Genomic DNA, 23,137 nt, shown 5'->3' with positions numbered 1-23,137 from the left:
GATCCAGTGTTCATATGCTCTATTAGAGTGGAATGACAAAATCATGCCTCAGTGATGTCACTGGCTCCAACAGAATTAATAGGCTCCAATATCATAAATATTGGTTTATCCTAAAAAATGGCCTCTTTCACTTCATGCTGCAGTGATGTCAACATGTCCAACTAACTTAGTAGGCTGCATTCATATGCATATTCAGCACAGAAAATGGGTGCATCTACTTAGGCTTATTTACAACCATGCAAAAATTGATGCTTTTTAGCAAGTGTGCCCAATTTTATAGAACGTGGATCAATAAGCGGGACAAAATGGTGGCATCTGCAGGGGTGTAAAAGATTACACTTTCGGTAAGGAGGAGTTGGACTGATGAGGGCAGGACAAGTATAGATTTAGACATAAGTGTGTTCAGTTGTGCACTGAAGGAAAAACAAGATTAAATACCCCCTTCTTACCTATCGCCTGTTTCTAAATGCTCATCCTAGAGATCCCATGTGTCCGATTTTTAAGTACATATCAGTGTTTCAAATGTAAATTGTTATTCAATGTATGTATACATTCAGACAACACTGCTCAGATTACATTACATTTTAATTCCAATAAAGGGTTTGGTAATATGAGTTCTGGAAGGGGAGTAGGTGGGGTGAGCATAAAGGGAAGACTTAAAGTAGACTACCCGTGGGTAGTCTAAAAGGGTTTTTACTGTTTCTGCAATTACATTTTGTGGAGCACCTACAACCTGCAAATATAGATGTGTACCCTTTTTATGGGGATGTTTCCAAAGACTGGAAAGTGGACGTGTACCTTAAAATATGCTTGTTGGACAGTTAGGGGCACTTTAGAAAATTCTGAAATATTGCAAACCACATTTTTTACAGTTCATGAATTAGCTTTATTTTGGATGTCTGGAGCACTGAAAATCATTAATTACAGGAATTTGACTACATGTTCTCTCTCACCTAACACCTCTTTCTCATGGATCTCCTTCAGCCTGTGCAGAGCTTCGCTAAAGCTGTCATTAGCCATATTACTGTCTGAAAAAGTCGCACTTCTTGCTCACAGATTCTAGGTTAGAATTGTTCAGTTGTTGCCCTGAGAACAGAAGAAGAGAGAGACAGTTATTTCATTAAAAAAAGAGACTTGCCTTTAGCATCTCACATATTAAACCTAGACACTCTTACCATTAAATGTGCCACTAAGATAAAAAAAAATATACTCATATTATAATTATTGATTTTATAGATTCCAGCCACCATAAAACATACCTGCCAAAAATTACAGTTGAAAACAATTGGGACAGATTAGCCCATAATCTGCCCCAAACACCTCTTGATCTGCTCACGCCACAATTTTTCCGTCAGGGCAAGTACCTTCTGATTTCCGTAAATCAGTGCTGATTATTGAAAATTGGGATTTGCAATGAGCATGTAAATATCAGGATGCAGCATTTAGTTTAACCACCAGGTAAGGATGCTGCCAGCTTTGCCAAAAAAAGAAGATACAACTGGCTAACCTTTGAGCTAACGATGCTCCTCGTACACTCAACTAATAAAGCTTCACAAGAAATCATACTCCCAACTTTTTTGAAAGCAAAATCAAGATAAAACAAGCTCCACAGAAACCATACCCCAATTCCTAAAAACGATCGAAGATGGAGGAGAAGAGGCAACACAGGAACAAGCAAAGAAAGGAGAAAGAAATAGGACAGAGGTATACAGTCTGAGGGGTATATTTACTAAACTGCGTGTTTGAAAAAGTGGAGATGTTGCCTATAGCAACCAATCACATTCTAGCTATAATTTATTTAGTACATTCTACAAAATGACAGCTAGAATCTGATTGGTTGCTATAGGCAACATCTCCACTTTTTCAAACACGCAGTTTAGTAAATATACCCCTGAGACTTGACTCAGGAGATAGAGGAATAAAACATGAACAAAGCTAAAGACAGTATTAAAAGGAAGAACCATTCTAGATAAATTGAAGTAGTTAGGCTTGTTTTTTTTTAAAAAAAAAATCCACAGAATTTACAATGCTCACTAGTTGCTCTTCTTGTTATTGTTTTCTTAAGAAAGAAACTGTGCAAAGAGTTAACAATTGTTGTTGAGAAGTTTCAGCAAAAGACTATACTGATTGTTAAAGAAAGTTCAACATTAATAAAGACATCCTTGTTCAGGATCACTGTGGTGTTTCCTTGACCTTGACAGTTACATTTGTTTTGTGGCGTGGTTGGGCTAATTTGGGCGTGGCGTTAAGCTTCCCTATATTTCCATTTTGGAATACTGGGAGTGTCGCCAGAAGCACGGGCTAGTTGCTCAGCATAGTGTGGAATTAATTGACTGGATTCAAGTAACTTGTACAGAGACTTTATACAACATTTTCTGCCGAGATTATCTTTTGTAGGAGTCGCAGGAATATGGTAGAGATTTATATTGGTTTGTTTCCAATATGGTGGATAATGTGAAGATTTATATTTGTTTTCATTTAGTGCACTTTTGATCACAGATTATCACCAGCTGCACAAAACATTAATTATATAGAGCATGATGTATTACCTATGTGTTATTGATATTATTGTTAAGCAATAGAGTTATGTTCATGCACTGTTACCAATGCAATATATAACACTTATAACTAACTTGCATTTATTGAATATATGTAAATCAGGGTTGTCCAACCTGCGGCCCGCCTGTAAATGTGGCCCAGAAGGAGTTTTGGTTGTGGCAAGGGGGCAGCGCTGTTAATGGAAAAAAAAAATCCTGCAAAAAAAAGAAAAGAAAATACTTACCTTGCGGTCACGTCAGCTGGTACTCCGGCTCCCTCCCTTGTCTCCTCCTCCATGCGGTGCTCGCAGTGAATGTCGGGCATGATGTCATCACACTCAACATCCATTGCGGAGCGCAGCACAGAGGAGTCACCCGCGCGAGAAGAAGAATCAGCAGCACAGAATTGGAGAAAAGAGAAGAGGACAGGAGAACAAGCCGATTAAAAGGTAAGTTAAGGTGGATTTTTGTTATTATTTTAAGGGACGCTGACCAGTGAATAAAAGTCACCTGGTCCTGGAGCATCATGGACCTTATCTCCCTGCTACATACTTCTACTTGTAATACTAATGGGGCATTATATATTATTCTCTTTGGCCATTATAAGTTGTTATCCCTTAACTAACATAGTGGTGTAATTAGCAAAACAGGTCACAATTTGGGGTCACAGTGATGTATATGTTAGGTACCGCAGGCCTGGTCAGGGCACCCTGATATACAATGCCTGGCTTAAATGCACTTTATTGATATTGCATTGAAACAATACAAAAAGTGATTATAGTATAATAACTAGAGAGGATTTATTGAACAGGGCGATTGAAAGGTAAGTATAGGGGGATTTGAAAAAAAAGTGATATATATCACTTTTTTTCTCATATATATATATATATATATATATATATATATATATATATATATATGTTAACTATGTTTTCTATGGTTTTTTGGATGATCAGCTATCGTTATTGTTAGTGTATCTTATGTGCGGCCCAAACCAACTCGTCGTCTTCCAATGTAGCTAAAAGGTTGGACACCCCTGATGTAAATGATAAGATATATGCAATGAGGGGAAAAGAGGGCATTAAAAGATATAATGCCTTTTGGACAACTCTTTGGCAGATTGGATTTCTTACCTGGGAACAGAAGCCAATGGGTGTGACCATGCCCATTATTGAGATGTTAAGCAGTAATATTTACTAATTCAATCTGATTTATTTCTTTAACTGTTATTTCTGCTATTAAACCAGTTATAAAACTAGTAAGATCTGTATATGCTTTCATCATCATCATCATCATCATCATCATTTATTTATATAGTGCCACTAATTCCGCAGCGCTGTACAGAGAACTCATTCACATCAGTCCCTGCCCCATTGGAGCTTACAGTCTAAATTCCCTAATATAGACACACACTCACACAGACACAGACAGACAAAGAGGGAGATAGACAGACAGGAAGACAGACAGAGACTAGGGTAAATTTTTGATAGCAGCCAATTAACCTAGCAGTATGTTTTTTGAGTGTGGGAGGAAACCGGAGCAACCGGAGGAAACCCACGCAAACACAGGGAGAGCATACAAACTATGCTTTAATAAAATATCTTGAACAAGGTTAAAAAAATCTTCAAAATGTGGAGAAAAAAATCCCATACTATTACAGGGAGATAAACACAACTTAGTATAATTAGTATTTAGAAAATCAAGGTAAAAAAGTATTGTTTACTATACAATATTTCCTTTGTAAATGCTATTTTGCATGAGACTGTGAGGATCCACCACAATACCAGCAACAGATGACAGGTGAACCATCATCACTGATAACCGCACACTCTTTATCAATGACTGAATATGCACTTCTAAAGGTCAAGTCAATCAGCAATAAGAGACTTCACCAGTATGCAGCCTTTATAAAGCCCTCACTAATACCAAGTTTTGCACAAGCAAAGTCTGGATTTGTTTTTCTGTGCTGGTGCTCCAAAGAATTTTGTTTTGTTTTGCCTGTCCATGGACTTCAGTTTTATTTCACTATTCTTCCCTCTCCAACCCATCAACTTTGGCTTCATCCCTCACTATTCTATCTTCCCTAACCCATCAACTTTGGCTTCATCCCTCACTATTCTATTTTCTCCAACCCATCAATTTTGGCTTCATCCCTCACTACTCTACCTTCTCCAACTCATCAACGTTGGCTTCATCCCTCATTATTCTTCCCTCTCCAACCCATCAACTTTGGCTTCATCCCTCACTATTCTATCTTCCCTAACCCATCAACTTTGGCTTCATCCCTCACTATTCTATTTTCTCCAACCCATCAATTTTGGCTTCATCCCTCACTACTCTACCTTCTCCAACCCATCAACGTTGGCTTCATCCCTCATTATTCTATCTTCTCCAACCCATCAATGTTGGCTTCATCCCTCACTATTCTAACTTCTCCAACCCATCAATGTTGGCTTCATCCCTCACTATTCTACATTCTCCAATCCATCAATTTTGGCTTCATCGATCACTACTCTACCTTCTCCAACCCATCAACGTTGGCTTCATCCCTCACTATTTTACCTTCTCTGAACCCATCAACATCAGGTTTGTCTCTCGCTAACCATGCTCTCAGGATTAAGCGGCATGGCTGGATCTGGTGTGTCTCTGATAGCTACCCCAGGCAAGTGGTTGTCACCAGGGAGCCACCAGCATCATGAAAAACATATTCCAATTGTTTGCTCTAATCTATATATATAAAATAAGAAGTTTGTTTATTTGTTGGCAAATATCTTACACAGCTGTCAAGGTAAAGCTGCCAAATTTTTCATGGTTATTTAGTATTAAAAAAGTAGCCTATTAGACCACAAAGTGACAGAGCGACAAATATTGAAAACGTAATTTTTTTGTTGTAAACAATTGTTGCACTGCTGGAAGGAAACCTCGTCACAACATGACATAACGACAATGCAACAAAGCAACAAATCTTATTTTCTAAATAGCATTTTTGGTCTATTTACCAAAGAATTTGCTAATATATAAAAACTAATATATAAAAGCTAATATATAAAATATATAAAAAGCTAATATATAAAAAGCTAATAAAAAGCTAAAAGCTAATAAACATTACAAATTGTACCAGCGCAACGCCTAGTCATTTATAACAGAAATGTCTCTTAGTTGGCCAAAGATTAAAATAGTTTTCAGATACTCTTTGCTGCTAAGTTCAGAAACGCATATCACACGTTATACTGTCCTGATGGACACTGCAGCCCCTTTCATTACATGTTTCACCAATTTGATTATGAAAGGGTTTTTTTGGTTTCTTTTTTGCATTTTTAATACTACGCATTAATGATAACTTATTAAAGCCACAAAATAAAAATTAATGGGAAGAATTAACTAAGAAGCAGAAAAAAAGGATTTTTTACTGTGCAGTTTGTCAGTAATGAAACACAGAGTCATAACCACACATGTCTCCAAAACCTGGGACTGCCCCTTCTTGTCACGGTCAAGTGTAATTGGTGTCTGATTGCTATTAGAACATCAACATTTGGGGCAAACCCCAAACTTAAAATTTCTGCATTTTACAAAACTCAATTTAAGACTAAAGGGTCTATTTACCTAGACCCCTCCAATAACAAGATTTCCTATCTCATGCATACCGCATAATCTTTTATCTGGAAATTATGAAATATAATGTCACTGCTGTGGAGGGTGTTTCAGTGCATGCTTGACCTGGCAAGCTGGTTTGCAAAGTGCACTGGAATTGGAAGCCCGGAATTGGGCTTCAAGCTCCAAAAAATAAAAAATGTAAAAACTAGATTTCATTTTTTAAAAAAAAAAAAAAAAAAAACTTGAAAAAAATGCCATCCTGAGAAAGAGTTAACAATTGGAGGAGAATGGTCGGTCGTATTTGTATTGCCGCTGTCCTTGGTAAGTAGGTTGGTAGCATCATTACAGGAGGTCCCTGGCGATTTATAACTCCGATAACTGGCGATAGTCTTCACTGGCTGGGGGGTTTGGTAAATAGGGAGAAACCCTAAATCCCATGAAAACTCCTGTTTCCACAGGATTCAGGGCTTCTCTCTCTCTCTCTGATAAATAGACCCTAATAGACTTGTCATTTAATGACTCGGCTATTGTTTTAGTGAATCCTGTTACAGGAATGTATCTGCTTTGTGGAGAACCAGCTACACTGCCAGGAATTGCATATGTTTGCAGTAAGTAACATTACAAGTGTGTGATGTCTATATGACACATCTCTGCTTTTTTTTTCAAGAACAGGATCTCAGCAATAGACTGAAGGTGCATCCTAGGACAGTGTACATATGAAGTACAGATTTATGTTATAAATTACAATATGATGCAGTTCATGCAAGATATGTTTGATGACTTTCAGATATTCTGGAAAATCTTATTTTCTTCACTCATATTTGCAGCTAAAATTCAAGGTCGTCAGGAAAACTAGCCTTCCGACTCTAAGACATCTATCACAGACAAATAGAACTGTTTTATGACTGTAAGCTCTATGGAACAGGAAGGTTTGGTTCTGTGCAGACTGTGGGTCATTTCACCCATTGTAAAGAAATATGACATTGCAGAGAACTTGTTATTTCAGTTTATGAGGACTGTGTGCTTGAACTTGTGAGCACTAAATGTTAACTCCACCTTCTATGTAGAACAATGGTACAAAAATGTGTACAGGTACTCCTCACTTAACAACCTACCCATTTAATGACCACTCGGAGTTACGACCAGGTTCTCCCTGGGTCCTCATTGTTATAATTGCTGCTGTTTGTAGAGCTTTACTGTATACATGTTTATTTTCTGTTATGCAGTGTTATGCAATGCAAAGCAAACATATCAAAATACAGTTTTCTTTAGTCTATTTCTTCATTCAGAATCAATAAAAATGATTACAATACATGTAGGTGCATATAACAGTACTGTACTCACTTAGCGACCAATTCGCTTAACGACCTAGTCGTAGGAACGGAACTCAGTCGTTAAGTGAGGAGTACCTGTATTACATCAGAATTATTCACCATCTATCCTGGTAAAAGGTATTTGCGTTGTGCCATGTTTTGCTTCCTGACCTGCATCTTGCATTCATTTTTACACAGAATATTATTTGTACCACCCTGCTTATTTATTAGACAGTAATGGAGCTCTTTTTTATTTATTGAAATACGTTTATAATAGAGCGAAAAATGTACCAAATAGAAATTTCTTGATTATTTATTACTTATTTTGTATCTATCATGCTGATCATTTCACACAAAAAAAGCATTTTGCCTATTCAGACCATTTATATTTCCTAACTTCCTGTGGTAAAAATATCCAGGCTACTGAGAAATGAATTAAACTAGTCTGTTTCTTCTGGGGGCGGTGAGAGGGGATATGGGCATTTACACGTTCCCACTGCGGATTTGTTTAAGCAGCAGGGGCAAAAGCAGCATTTCTAGAGAAGGGTTTCCAAATGCTTGATTGCAGAACAAGGCGAAAGAACTTGCAGCAATAACCCTGCAACAGACATTTTTTTAAGTCAAATTGTTTTACTGTAAATAACAAGTACGGTTGAGTCACAAGGTGTTGTTTATTCATATAGTGTAAGCTGTTATCTAATAACAACATTGAGACTGAATACATTTTAATCTTTTTCTCAACAGAGTTCTTGTTTTCCTTTGTCAGATGTCTCTCCTTTATCCCTCAGTCTCTCTCTTTTCCTTACCCTAATTATTCTCTATTCTGATTTCTTACTCTCTTCTTTCCCAGTGGTTGAACACACCTTTAAATGGCCTCCGTATGAAAATTAGAAATAGGGTGCCCTGCCAACAGTCCGTAAACCATACTTGCCAACTCTCCCGAAATTCGGGTCAGTCGCACAGACTCCCGGTAGAGCAGGAAAATCTCCCGCATCCCCCTACTGGCGTCTCAAAATGACGCGATTCGCTGTGAATCGCGTCATTTTACCCCACCCCCAACAACAAAACGTAATTTCCGTCGTGGGGCGGGGCCAAAGGGAAGTGTTTGGCCGCACCCTGCCCCCTCCCGCCCTCCAGTCACACCCCTCTCCCGGAATGAAGTTGCCCAAAGTAGGCAAGTATGCCGTAAACACATACCGCAGGCATAGATGCCCCCCTCCCACATATATTACCTTACAACAGTTATCATTTTGTATTCAGGACACAGTGCAAAGAGCATATGACATGATTGGGGGCATGCCACATCCCTTGCCCAACTCTTCAGAAGTACTGAGCCACTCCCAGCCATCCATAAAAACACCCCTTCAAAGCTTTGAAGGAAGAGTTAGGAGGCATAGCATAAAATATCGGTATGTTATATCAAAAGCGTGCAACCAGGTGCGAAAAAATATTCTGACCCATTTTTTAAATATATATTTTTTATTTTGACCGAAACGGTGTGGGGAAGCAGCACAAAGCCAATATCTTGCCCACAGGTTTATTATTCAGGCTGTATGTGCATATTTTCCTGCCACATGATTCTGATGATTATAAAATCACTACCAGCTGCATTAGGTGCACCTAACACTGCTACTTTACCCTGTCCAGTGAATTCCAGATTAGCCAATTGGAGTTCATAAAACTATACAGAAGTGAACTCCAATAGGCTATTTTAAAATTTACTGTGACCGAGAAGGTAGAGTAATATAGAGTTAAAAGCAAAGCACGCAGCAGGAAGTGAAATTATAATCACAGGGAGACTGGCAGACCCAGATAAAGACTACATGGGGGGACAAAGCAGGGAAGCAGTTTTATGACTTTGACCTCTGATTTCCTCACACAATCAAGCCAGTACAGTGCCCTCATGATTATTACACTGAGAGACAATTTTCACAGGCCGCACTGTACAGACCTCCATTATCAAATACTATGCACAGAGCTGTAATGTCTGCCACAGTGACATGACTCCACCCCCATTGCAGATTGCATTGCCGCCCTTTTGCATTGCCCCATTGCAGATCCCATTCTCATCCACTTTGCACAGACATCACTTCATTCCAATCACAATATACAAACCCCTGCCCATTTTGCACCATCCTAATGCAAGCCAGTTTACAAAACCCAATATTGCACAAAGCGCCTATGATGGAAAAGAGAAGAGCCGTTGGAAAGCATATAGCTTCTCTCTTCACTTTCTCTCTGGCAAGTGAAAAATGTAGGTGTTCAGTTCAATCAGAGTAGCTCTAAGAAGGGAAGCCAATCAGCATGTCCTGCAGACGCACAATGGCCAATGATATCATGTTCACAATGTAGACCTGATCTCATTGGCTGGTGCCCATCTTCCAGCACCTAATGATTGGCCTAATTTCCCATCAGCTAATATTATTGGCCTAAACAGCCACAGTTAGTCCCTGTATACCTGAAATGTTCAAGCAGAGGGGGCGGGGGGTCTGGGCAACATGCCATGTGCTAGTCTGGGGCTGGTTAACAGAATATGGGGGGACACCACACTGCAGTTTTCTGCCAATCATCTCAACTAGCACCAAACAGTATATTTTGGGCTTTATTAAAAATCAGTAAAAACTAGAGATGGGCGGGTCCGGTTCTCCGAGAACCGAACCCACCCGAACTTTGGGTATCCGAGTACCGAGCTGAGCAGCTCGGTACTCTCCCGCCCGTTCCGAATCCAAATCGAGGCCGAACGTCATTGTGACGTCGTCGGATCTCGGGGCTCGGTTCTCGCGATACTTCAACTTTATAAATACACGCCTCCACAGCAATCCATCGCCATTTGACAGAGGGAGAGAGCAGGGTGTAGTCATAGGCTAATTAGAGCAGGGACAGAGAATACAATATTGTTCTTGCAATTGCTCTAACCAAAATCGCTAGTGCAGAGAGGAGGATAGAGGTTTATTATTTTTTCTTCATATTTGGCACTCCCCAGCGCTTTTGGGGTGTCCCCCATAATTGTGCATAAATATTTCTGGCTGTCAAAAGTCATATCTGTCAGCAGTATCTACTAAATAATTTTTAGCACTCCTCAGTGCTTTTGGGGTGTCCTCCCTAATTGTGCATTAATATTTCTGGCTGTCAAAAGTCATATCTGTCAGCAGTATCTACTAAATAATTTTTAGCACTCCTCAGTGCTTTTGGGGTGTCCTCCCTAATTGTGCATTAATATTTCTGGCTGTCAAAAGTCATATCTAACAGCAGTATCTACTAAATAATTTTTAGCACTCCTCAGTGCTTTTGGGGTGTCCTCCCTAATTGTGCATTAATATTTCTGGCTGTCAAAAGTCATATCTGTCAGCAGTATCTACTAAATAATTTTTAGCACTCCTCAGTGCTTTTGGGGTGTCCTCCCTAATTGTGCATTAATATTTCTGGCTGTCAAAAGTCATATCTGTCAGCAGTATCTACCAAATAATTTTTAGCACTCCTCAGTGCTTTTGGGGTGTCCTCCCTAATTGTGCATTAATATTTCTGGCTGTCAAAAGTCATATCTGTCAGCAGTATCTACTAAATAATTTTTAGCACTCCTCAGTGCTTTTGGGGTGTCCTCCCTAATTGTGCATTAATATTTCTGGCTGTCAAAAGTCATATCTGTCAGCAGTATCTACTAAATAATTTTTAGCACTCCTCAGTGCTTTTGGGGTGTCCTCCCTAATTGTGCATTAATATTTCTGGCTGTCAAAAGTCATATCTGTCAGCAGTATCTACCAAATAATTTTTAGCACTCCTCAGTGCTTTTGGGGTGTCCTCCCTAATTGTGCATTAATATTTCTGGCTGTCAAAAGTCATAACTGTCAGCAGTATCTACTAAATAATTTTTAGCACTCCCCAGTGGTTTGCGCTCAGAATGGATTCAAAGCAGTCCACATATGATCTGAATGAGCAACCAGGTTCTGTCACCAGTCCTGATGTTAGTGTTCCCAGTACGTCATCTGGCCAAGGCGATGTCAAACAACAGAGTGTTTTCAAATTAGTGCAAAAAACAAAAACCCAAAAAATTTTTACTGTATTGAAGCGAAAAAGAAGTGTAACTGAGCAAAAGTTAAGTGACGATAAAAAAAAAATTGCAAGCATGCCATTCTACACACACAGTGGCAAAGAGAGAATGAGGCCTTCACCTTTGGCTATTAGTGGCAGATCCCAAAAAGTTACCCAGCCTACAATTGGTGCACAACTACTGTTACGCGTCAAAGCCGAGCTGCAAGATAACAGTGAGGCATTACAGGAGAATATTTGCTCTGATTCACAAATGACAACAATCCCTGTGGAGAGTCCATCCAACAGTGGGATGTCTAATCGTGAGCATTCTGCTGATGTGTGCCTTAATAGCCCGAGTGTAGCCGATGATACCCAAATTGAGGATGCCACTTTGGAATTAGAAGAGGATGAGGGGGAGATTTGTGTAGGCGACGAGGGCGCTAATGAGGATGTTGATGAGGATGAGGTTGTTTGTGTAAGTCCTGCACCAGTGGCAGCAGTTCTGGCACGTGACAAGAAAAAGGCCATTGTCATGCCTGGGCATAAAACAAAAAAATCCACTTCTTATGTGTGGAATTATTTCTACCCAAATCCAGACAACAATTGTATAGCCATTTGTAGTGTATGTGAAGCCACAGTCAGTCGAGGGAGGGACCTTAACCATCTTGGAACCTCGTCTATGTTACGCCATTTAACGAGAGTTCATGGCAAAGTGTTGGGAAAAGCTGAAAGTTCTTCCCAAAAGAATACAAGCACTCCCTCATCAGCTAAGACCCTCCGCTCACCGACATACCGACGGCCACAAAATACACCCACCACACCATCCTCATCAATATCCTCAGTAGCGCTCGGAGTTAGCCTGGCATCCCACTTAAGGCTGGATGACTCCGGCACTATTATTGATTCCTCTGAAGAAAGCGTTAGTCCTGCTGCTGCTGTTGCTGCTGCTGGGGGTGAATCGTCATCCCAGAGGCAGGTTAATAAAATGAGCAGTCCTACATTTCAGCAATTAACTGTGAAACAATCATTTGCGAGGGGAAGCAAATATGACAGCAGTCACCCAGTCGCCAAGCGAATCACAGACGCCATGGCTGCAATGTTAGTGTTAGATCTGCGTCCAATCTCCACAATAAACGCAGCTGGTTTTTCACAGTTAATTGAGGTTTTGTGTCCGCGTTACAGAATTCCATCGCGACACCATTTCTCCCGTAAAGCTATTCCACAACTATACCAAAAAGTGTGTAAAAATGTAGAGATTGCGCTGAAAAATGCCATTCTGCCCACTGTTCACTTAACCACAGATATGTGGACAAGTGGAAGTGGCCAAACCAAAGACTATATGACTGTGACAGCCCACTGGGTTGGTCATTCACCTTCACCAGCAGGAACAGCAGCAGCATGTACACCACTACGTAACATTTGTCACAGGCAGGCCACTCTTTGTATCACCGGCTTCACTAACAGGCATACGGCTGACAATTTGTTACGCAAACTGAGAGATGTGATTGATGCATGGCTTATACCACTCGGACTCTCCCCAGGGTATGTCATTTCAGATAACGGCAACAATATAGTGCGAGCATTACAGCTGGGTGACTTCCAACATATTCCCTGTTTTGCTCACACCATCAACTTGGTGGTGCAGAGCTTCCTACGAAATAACCGTGAGGTGCAGGAGATGCTTTCGGTGGCCCGTAAAATTTCAGGCCATTTCAGGCATTCAGCCACTGCATGTAGGAGATTACAGCAGCTCCAAGAGCAGTTTAACTTGCCCTGCCACCAACTTAAGCAAGAGGTGGTAACTCGGTAGAATTCCACCCTGTACATGCTTCAGAGGATGGAGGAACAGCGCAAAGCCATCCAAGCATATTGCACAAGTCATGACATTGGGAAAGGAGGGGGGATGTATTTCACTCTTGCACAGTGGGGAATCCTTTCAGTGCTGTGCAAGGTGCTGAAACCATTTGAAGTTGTGACATGTGAGGTCAGGGCAGACTCTGCTAGTTTGAGCCAAGTCATTCCTTTAATTAGACTATTGGAAAAGCAGCTTGAGAAAATGAAGGAGGAGCTGAAAGCAAGCAATTCAGCAAAGTATGTTGGCCTTGTCGATCAAGTACTTAATTCGCTTCACAATGATCCTCGAGTTATTAAGATCTTGAACTCGGATCAGTACGTTTTGGCCACTGTGCTTGATCCAAGGTTTAAAACCTACATTGAGTCTTTACTTGTAAATGAGCGATATGTGAACTTTTGCAAGGAGCTATTGCTCAGCAAGTTGGCCGCTGAACTGGGCCTCGGCTTGACGACGTGTCCTCCTTCACTTTCTCAAGCTGTTGCTCGTAAAAAATTAAATTTCCAAAAAAGAAGCAGTGAAGACACAGGGGGCAGACCAGAACAATTTAACATCTGGGCTGGTTTGAAGGATTTTTCAAAAAAATGTGTCACTTTGCCCATAACTCCATCCAATATGAGTATAAACATGCAAAGGATGGTGGAGGATTACTTTCAAGAGGTAGTTGATATGGAAATGTCAGACAGTCCCTTTCCTTACTGGGAAGAAAAGCAGGCCATTTGGAAACCCATGTACAAACTTGCTTTGCAATACCTAAGCTGCCCACCCTCCAGTGTGTACTCTGAACGAGTGTTCAGCACAGCAGGGAACTTAGTCAGTGATCGCCGTAGAAGGTTACTTCCCAAAAATGTGGAGAAAATGATGTTTATAAAAATGAACTACATCTTCCACGAGGAAGGCCTTCACCATCCAAGACATCCAAGCACTGACTGTTCTCTAATGGCGGATTCAAGCGGCGATGAATTGATAGTCTGTGATGATGACGTACACACTGATGAGGGTGAGGATTAAGCTGAAGATGATGCCGATAACATCTTTTTAAAACTTTCTATGTAAGTGTAGGGTGCAATCTACCCCCAAAGAGGAAAGGGACTTGTGGCATTTCCATATCACATACCATCTTGAAAGGCTGCTGTTAAGGCAATTTATCCTTAAGGGTAGGGTGTCATAGACAGAGTGACCCTAAACTGGCTTTGTCCATTTTTCATAATATTGTACAGTCTATAATGGCTGAATTTTTGGGTATTTTATACAAGTGGAGGGGGGCCTAGAGAGACAGAAACCAAACTGGCTTTTTCCATGTCAATTAATATTGTACAGTCTATAATGGCTGAATTTTTTGGTATTTTATACAAGTGGAGGGGGGCCTAGAGAGACAGAAACCAAACTGTCTTTCTCCATGTCAATTAATATTGTACAGTCTATAATGGCTGAATTTTTTAGTATTTTATACAAGTGGAGGGGGGCCTAGAGAGACAGAAACCAAACTGGCTTTCTCCATGTCAATTAATATTGTACAGTCTATAATGGCTGAATTTTTTGGTATTTTATACAAGTGGAGGGGGGCCTTGAGAGACAGAAACCAAACTGGCTTTTTCCATTTCTTTACATATTTAACTATAAGTGTAGGGTGTAATATACATTCAAAGACGATGGCTGCATTGCCAATATGCATAGATGGAGAGGAAGACAATCTGTTTTGTGTGTAGAATAGGCCTACCAACGAAGAATTAAACTGTTTTTTTGGATGATTTATTACCTCAACAATTAGATTACTTGTCTCTAAAACAGTTGGAGCACTAAATTGGGTTAATTTAGGCCCAAAAACATGGATTTTCCAAAAAAATAGCAAAACAAAACCAAACAAAACCAAAACCAAAACCAAAACACGCAATGGCGGTTTTGCAAAACCAAAACCAAAACCAAAACACGACGGTAATCCAGATCCAAAACCGAATCCAAAACCAAAACACAGGGGTCAGTGACCATCTCTAGTAAAAACCTCCCCAGGTGATACTGATTCACGTGATTAGAGGGGTGGTCACACTTTAAACAAACTAGACTGGCTAATTCAGAGGATTGTTTGAGGAAATACCAGGTGTGTGAATAAATCCATCATTAAACTAAAATTCCACAAGATTAGTTAACATAATGTGTATGGCTACTTGTCAAGTAATAGCTTCACATTGGAGACATCCCAGTAGTTGGAAGAAAGTTTTAACCAAACTTGAGTATATTTACACTATGGAAAGACTAATTTCAATCAAGATTCATATAATAATTTTAAAATGATTTGGACCCTATGAGAAATTAGTCACTATAACAAAGTATCTGACATTATTTGACCAGACATCTCTGTTCTTCCATTTCCCTATAACTTTTCTTCATTACTTATAAAGAAACCTATAACTTATTATAGCTAAATGTTATCAGAAGATATAGAAAGTATTGATTATACACTGTTGTAATTCATTTTGTTGGAGATTTTAATAGAAACAATTTTAAAGTGAAGTAACCACCAGCAATATGTACAACTCAGCATGGAGTTGAGACAAGAGTGGCGTTAAAAGAAGACTTGTGTCAACAGAGTATGTGAACTAATTAAGAGTTAAGTCTGTTTTGTGTATGTATAAGACAGGAAAGGGTGTATATAACTGCGTACTACTGTTATTAAATAATAGGTCAGATGGTGGATTAGCTGAAGGGAGAAAATGTGTAAACAATGTCCTAGAGCCAGTGACTGTGCGAGCTACCGACCAACCAGCAACTTCCTGTTTCTAAACTTTCACTCCAAGGGCACTTTAGTAAATGGGAAAAAAATTCCATTTATCAATGCATAACTCCCAACAATTGAAAAAAAAGCTTCTGGACAACATAAATCCTGCCCACTGTTTTCCCAAACCACACTCTGACCCACCCAAAGCCTGTCCATATCCGCACTACCGTGCCCACATTGTACTGAGGACACGCCCACTCTCAGATAGACCACTCCTATTTCAGGATACAAGAATTGGGGCCGTACCTCTAAAATCATTACTATTGGGAAGTATGAAATCGCCACTGGACAGGGGGCCCACCAACAGACTTAATATTAAATTAATCTGCAAGGGGAATTGTTTAAAAGACCTTCTATCTCGGCCATTAAAATGGCTCTCAATGCCAATGTTATTAATAGAGCAGAAACATATCAGATATAGAAATCCCAGCAGTTTTCCCAAACGGGAGTAGAACCTAGGGAATGGGGTTTGTAAATGTTTCTGGAGCTTACTCAAACAACAGGGCACATACAATTGCAAGTACTTGAAATGATCTTTTTGTATGAAAGGATCAATTCCCGACCATGGCCTTATCTGTGTGGAGTTTGTATGTACTCCCTATGTTTGAGGGAGTTTCCTCCGGGTGCTCCGGTTTCCTCCCACACTCCAAAAACATACTGTTAGGTTAATTGGCTCCTATCTAAAATAACCCTAGTCTGTCTGTGTGTGTATGTTAGGGAATTTAGACTGTAAGCTCCAATGGGGCAGGGACTGATGTGAATGAGTTCTCTGTACAGCGCTGCGGAATCAGTGGCGCTATATAAATAAATGGTGATGATGATGATGACGAAAGGTTTCTCATAATTGTGTTACAAAATACCTATGCTGAATTGAGCTCTTTTTTATGTATAAGGGACAGAATGCTTAAGGAGAGCTATTGATCAATGTTATAGTTTTTCTTGTAGAGTATCGGCCACCTACACACAGTGGAGGCAGTCACTTTGTGGACTGACCAACACACAGTATATATTATATTCAGTCCGCTAGGAAGTAACTAGTGACATCACTGAGGGGTAACATTGCACAATAAGACAATATTATAAAATGTAAAGCACTACGGAAGTTGCTGGCGCTATATAACTAAATGATGATGATTATGAAAAAATTATTATTTTGTCAATTTTAGTTATTTTTTATAATATAAAATGATTACAAAAAGGTAAATACAACATCTTTCACTTAACATAATGTATAAATAAACAGTAATAGGTTGCAGTTTGCCTTTAATTGTGAAAAAATCTATTAGGGAAACAGCAGGGTCTGCTTGAGAAAGCTATTGATACTGTTCCTATTTGTTTGACTTTTTCATCATGTTTGTTTGATTATTTTTAACGACCTGCAGACAAAAGACTGTTTATTCTTTTCCTTTTTCCTGCCTGGGTGACAAGGCAATGCCATTTAATCTGAGACATTCCACCAGCTCGGTGTGCGAATACAAAGCTTCTCTTATGTGACAGCCTAAACTCCTGCATTCCTGCGGGGTAATATGGGAGCTGGTTCGCCAACCTCAGGTTACATCTCTGTTGTCAGGTGCCTTCTACAGCCATTGATAAGTAGAATTATTAACCCCTTTTTTAAAAAAAGCTTTCAGAATTAGCAGATCTATAGCCACCATTTCTTTGTCTGCTACTGACTTGATATATGTGTAGTATTCTATATAGAATTGTCATTTTTCATGGGAAAGCGCTGTGTCATAAGTCATAAATACATTTTTTGTAGGCGGGATGTCATTAAATAGGACCTAGACCTACCACCTGCACAGAATGGAGGGATACATTTTGTAGGCTGAACCAATTAGCCTATTAGTTCACTAAAGGACTTATGACATCACTGAACGAATAAAGACACAAAGGGGATCATTTAAGAGCCAGAATAAATATGGCTTTGCAGCACATTTAATTATATACATACTTGCGCATATGTAGGTGCACACCATACATAACTCCCAACTGTCCTTATATAGGCGGGACAGTACCGATTTCTGTCTGCCAACCTGATCAGGACAGATTTGTTCCGCAGTGGGAAAGTTGGAATCAGTGGGGAATAGGTGCTGTGGGAACGGGAATAAAGGTGTTTGGAGGGGAGGAGAGGGGAGAACAGGGCAACATAGCGCTTCAAAAAGTATTTCCCCAGGTTTTTGCTACACCCCCATCTTGTCATAGCCATGCCACTTGTCCTCAGACCACATATAGGGGATGTACGGCACACCCCTATTACACTATTAGTAACTGCATCTGTAAGTCTGTGAAGATGTTCTGCAAGACCTTTTGTGGGATTACGCGTCTAGATGAAAATGTAAATGTGCCTGGTGGAAAAAAATTAAAACCTCACTTCAAAGTCCAGCCTTCTATCATTTTAGAGCCACCCCCTTTATTCATTTCACTGGTTCTTTTTACCATGTAAAATACAGCTCGAGCCTCTATAGTGGCTTAAATTAAGTTAGCGGGGACATATCTCCCAGCAACAGCTGACAAGACCTGGGTTGTCTAATCCTGCTCTAGGCCATACATTCAGTATACCTATCTCAGGGTGGAAATAGAAGCTGAAAACATACTTTATTATTAAAATAAAGCATTTTTTTTCTTTTTTTTATATTAAAGTATTTGTTTTCTATTTTTTATTTTTCTGTTTTTATTTCTCTTTTCTTTTTTGTGAAAGTGGAACTGAAAGTCCAAGTTCAGGTTTTGCCCAAGTGGACTTACGACTTACACAAAGTGGTAAGACTCCTCTTACTACTGCCAGCCAATATTGCTGGGGAGTTGAGTAAGTATCTACTTAATATTAATTTTCAATCAGCAGGGATCCCCTAAGTAGGCTTCCTGTCCCTGCTTTTGTCCACTCAGCATTTAAAACCTGACACCATTCCACAGCTGTTAAGTCCACCATACATAATAAATATTGATATTAAATTGTCAGTTGCTGTGACCCTCAGTATACTTCAGTGAACATAGAAAATGTAAAAACATGTTATTTACAGCAAAAACCTAATGAATTTATTTATTATATTCCAACTGCGAAAACACCTAGTCTAGGCACAGTTCCCTATTTATTTTCAATATTTGTTATTACCTTTATCTCCTCCAGTGTCACAATGTGTGATCTCTCTGAGCTGCAGACTAACTGTAAAGCCAATGCACCGTACACATCTTACTTACATGTCCTTTCCAGACAGCTCCCGAACCCCAGGCCTCTGTGTCCACGTTAAAATTGGGACTACCTTGAAACAACCAGCAGTCCGACCGCACACCTTCCAAACACACAAATAAAATAAATTTGTCTTTTTTTTTTTTCTTTTTGACAAACCCGTTGAACAGGTTTAAGTTCCTTCATCCCTGCAGCAGGAACGAGGCAAACCATACTCAAAGTGGACAGACCGGTCCTGCTGTTTCCCAACAAAGCTGTAGAACTTGTATGGTGCTGGATCAAATACAGATACGATTGTAGCATGCTGGGATTTGGGCCCGGAGGTGGAGGCTGTGCAATGCGAGACAACATTACATGCAGCTCCAGTGTATTTGTCTCATGTACAAGGTCTAGAGTTAGATGGCAACTTAATATAACTTACCATTTTCTTTATATGATATAGATGGGCAGCACAGTGGCCTAGTGGTTAGCACTTCTGCCTCACAGCACTGGGGTCATGAGTTTGAGTCCCAACCATCGCCTTATCTGTGTGAAGTTTGTATATTCTCCCTGTGTTTGCGTGGGTTTCCTCCGGGTGCTCTGGTTTCCTGTCACAAAAACATACTGTTAGGTTAATTGGCTGCTATCAAAATTGACCCTAGTCTCTCCCTCGCTGTCTGTGTGAGTGTGTGTCTATATTAGGGAATTTAGACTGTAAGCTCCAATGGGGCAGGGACTGATGTGAGTGAGTTCTCTGTACAGCGCTGCGGAATTAGTGGCGCTATATAAATAAATGGTGATGATGATGATACTGGTCACATTCTCCACTATACATTGAAGAGTATGTTCGCACACATACATTTTATCTTAAAATGTCTAACATGAATCTCTCCCCAGGCCTTGTGGAGGAACATGGACCCTGGCAGCGTGGCAGTACCCTGTGTACTCTGCAGGTCCAAAGCAACAGGACCCCACCATGGTTTTAATAGCTGAAGATTAATAAACTTTATATATGGAATAATGTACTCCGTGCTTTGCCTACAGTGCAGCAGAGAAGGGGTTAACTCCTGTGACCTCAATGTCTTATTGAGCTTATTATAATGGGATTCAGTACAAAGTGGCCAGAAGAGGGGAGGAAGTTACCATGTATCTTAGATTCAAACAATTGTGAGGTGGTGCTGAGTATCTATGTGTAAGGTGATGCCTCGGCGCTCTTACATACCCACACCCTGCTTGGAGGAACTGGTTGGTCATACTCTTTTCATAAGGATGGAAAAAAACACAGCTTACAAACTGCACCAACCACATGCCGGGGCCATAGGATCAGTTCAGCAGACAGCAACCAAACACACACAGTAAAAAGCTCAACTAATGGGTGACAGAGCCATAGAGCATTTCATGCGCCCTGTATTGCTGATACTCTAAGACAGACAGTCTGGGTGGTGTTTTGCAAACCCCATACATCTGTCTCCCTCTTTATAAGCAAGCACTAGTCTTTGGTTTAGTATAGAGGTGAGCGAAGCTGCAGCTAATCGGTTTGAATTCCGGGCAGAAGAAAACTTTGGCGTCAAATGTTGTCAGAGCAGCGTGAAAAATTCTACAGTTTTGGAAATTCTGGCCCTCTCTGTATTCAACATAAACATTTAAAAAAGTAAAAATGATAATAAAGGCTAACTATCATCAAAATGACAGAATATAAATGTATGATTAAACAGAATCTTTAGAAGTGTATAGTTGTTAGATTTTTGCATGATCCTATTTATTCACAGAATATGTTTTTGGGGACTCCAGAATGCAAGATATGCCATACATTCTATCAGGAACTGCCTTTTCTGGGATACCAGAGCAATGACACACTGATATTTTTTTTTTAGTCAAGGACGAAAAATGGTTAAACAACCAGCCCATAACTAAAGTAGGTGAACACAGCTGCATGACTAAAAGGAACTACACACCATAAAAACAGACCTAGCTGCACTTGTAGAAACACATTGATTCCAAACGAATACAGAGAAAAACATTCATGTGAAATCGTATTGTTGAAACATGTATAACAGGCAGTGCACTATATTTAATAATATAAAACAGGTTATTTTCATGATATATATACCCTTTAAGAATTAAGTGGCAGTTTATTAACCCATAACAAATCTTACAACAGAATGTTTTTGGTCACAGACGTCATGGGGCTTGATTTGTCATTTTTATTTAATATTAAATACAAAATTCCTTGTATTCGGGGGAAGGTTGTGCCTATGCTGCCTAGCTGTTAGCTGAATGCCTAGCACACCTCCACCTGCTACCCCTTACTAACACACTCCTAATACACTAATTAAGTAGCAATAGTAAGTACATACTTGCCTACTTTTTAAACTTCTCTGGGATTCCGAAATAGGATAATGCACTCCCTAATGTAAAATATATGGATAGAAGAAACCAGGGAGTTCTGTGACCACCTAATAACTTAGATACAAAATACACACGTTTCTTATTGAACAGTGTTATTATGACATCAGTAGTCACCATTTATAAGCCACACTTCCATACTCTCCTGGAATGTCTGGGAGACTCCCGAATTTTGGGTAATTTCCTGAACCTCCAGGAAAGAAGGCCACCCTGCCACGTCCTGCTCACTTTCTAACGGAGGGGAAAATGTGGGCAAGTATTAGCATTAACTGTCTATACACATATTAAATGCAAAAGTTTCTACATATATTAACATCACTTTTGAATTATGTATCAGATAATGCACCCCCTACTATTAATTATATGGGTATTAGAAGTGCTTTTATACAGGGCACAGAAATCAGAGGTAACTTCTAACATCTGCAATAACTTACAGTAGGGCCTGCTATATTCCTAATATTACACAAGTAACACTCTTTTGTTTGTTTTCTTCCAAATTGTCAGATCTTGAGTCTAGTCATAGATAACCTCCACCACTGGATTTACTCAGCTTCCATTTCAATTTATTAGCATTACTTTTATGTATTTTGTGAGTTGTAGTGAGTGTAGTGATGCACCTGCACCCCATTGATGCAGAGTGTCTCTCTGCAGGTTCCTACAGCTTTACCTCTCTCTCAGAGCCCCCCAGACCAGGCACTGTACTGTCCTCTGTGGTTGGCCCCTCCTCTGGGACCAGCCACCTCCATGCGGCCGCATATCGTATGATTCGTTCCTTCCTCCCTTCTCCTATGGATTGCCGCCTCCCTTATCCATAAGTTACACCTCGCGTAGGATGAGCACCACATGACTGTAGTGCCGTCCCATGTGTGGAGCCTGCAAGGGAGACAGACAGAAGAGTCTGCCTCTCCAACGCAGTGTGGATGGAAGAAGGTTAGTGTGAGTGGGGACAGAGTCGTAATGTATTGAGGTTGGAAAGCGGGCTATTAATGTAATGTTGAAGTGTGGGTGGTGGTTAATTATTTAATGGTTGCTATTAATTTTGTGGGGAGATGGTGGGCTATTTGATTTAATAGTGGGGCCTATTGATTTAAGGTCGGATGATGGGTTGGTTTGTGTAATTATATTATTAAATATGCATACTATTAATTTAACGTCAGGGCTGTTTGGAAGGAAATGTCCTGAATCTGGTGCTGCAGTCCCAAATTTAGTTGACTGTCCTGCTTAGTCAGGATTCGGTCCGACTGCAAGGGCAGATTGGTGCTATGTCCTACTTCACCCTACTCTGCTTCTGAAGGGAAAACTGGGGGCCCCCATTACTTAAGTGTCCAGAGCCTTAATCCAGATCTGAATGACCCTCACTTTGAACACTAACTGCTGCCATTCCTAAAATGTCGCCCGTGGCAGTTAAAATGTGGCCAAAAAAGCTAAAGATTTAGCAGTAGTAAGGGTACTGGGAGCCCATCCTAC

At 40.0% G+C, this 23,137-nt stretch overlaps 1 protein-coding gene across 1 annotated transcript in view; it reads right to left on the bottom strand.

Moving 5' to 3' along the window:
- The window catches only part of RBBP8NL (RBBP8 N-terminal like), a 48,367-nt gene extending 28,980 nt beyond the window's left edge, over window positions 1-19,387 (bottom strand). The window contains exons 1-2 of the mRNA XM_075176742.1: window positions 19,297-19,387; window positions 954-1,086 (exon numbers count right to left, since the gene is read on the bottom strand). Coding sequence (XP_075032843.1) covers window positions 954-1,020 — 67 coding nt within the window. The 5' untranslated portion in view covers window positions 1,021-1,086; window positions 19,297-19,387. The remainder of the gene's footprint in view (window positions 1-953; window positions 1,087-19,296) is intronic.
- Between the last annotated feature and the right edge of the window lie 3,750 nt (window positions 19,388-23,137).

This window comes from Mixophyes fleayi, chromosome 6 (assembly GCF_038048845.1).
Source record: "Mixophyes fleayi isolate aMixFle1 chromosome 6, aMixFle1.hap1, whole genome shotgun sequence".
NCBI classification, from domain to species: domain Eukaryota; kingdom Metazoa; phylum Chordata; class Amphibia; order Anura; family Limnodynastidae; genus Mixophyes; species Mixophyes fleayi.
The sequence above is the reverse complement of the archived record's forward strand: the minus strand, read 5'-3'. Positions and strand labels throughout refer to the sequence as shown.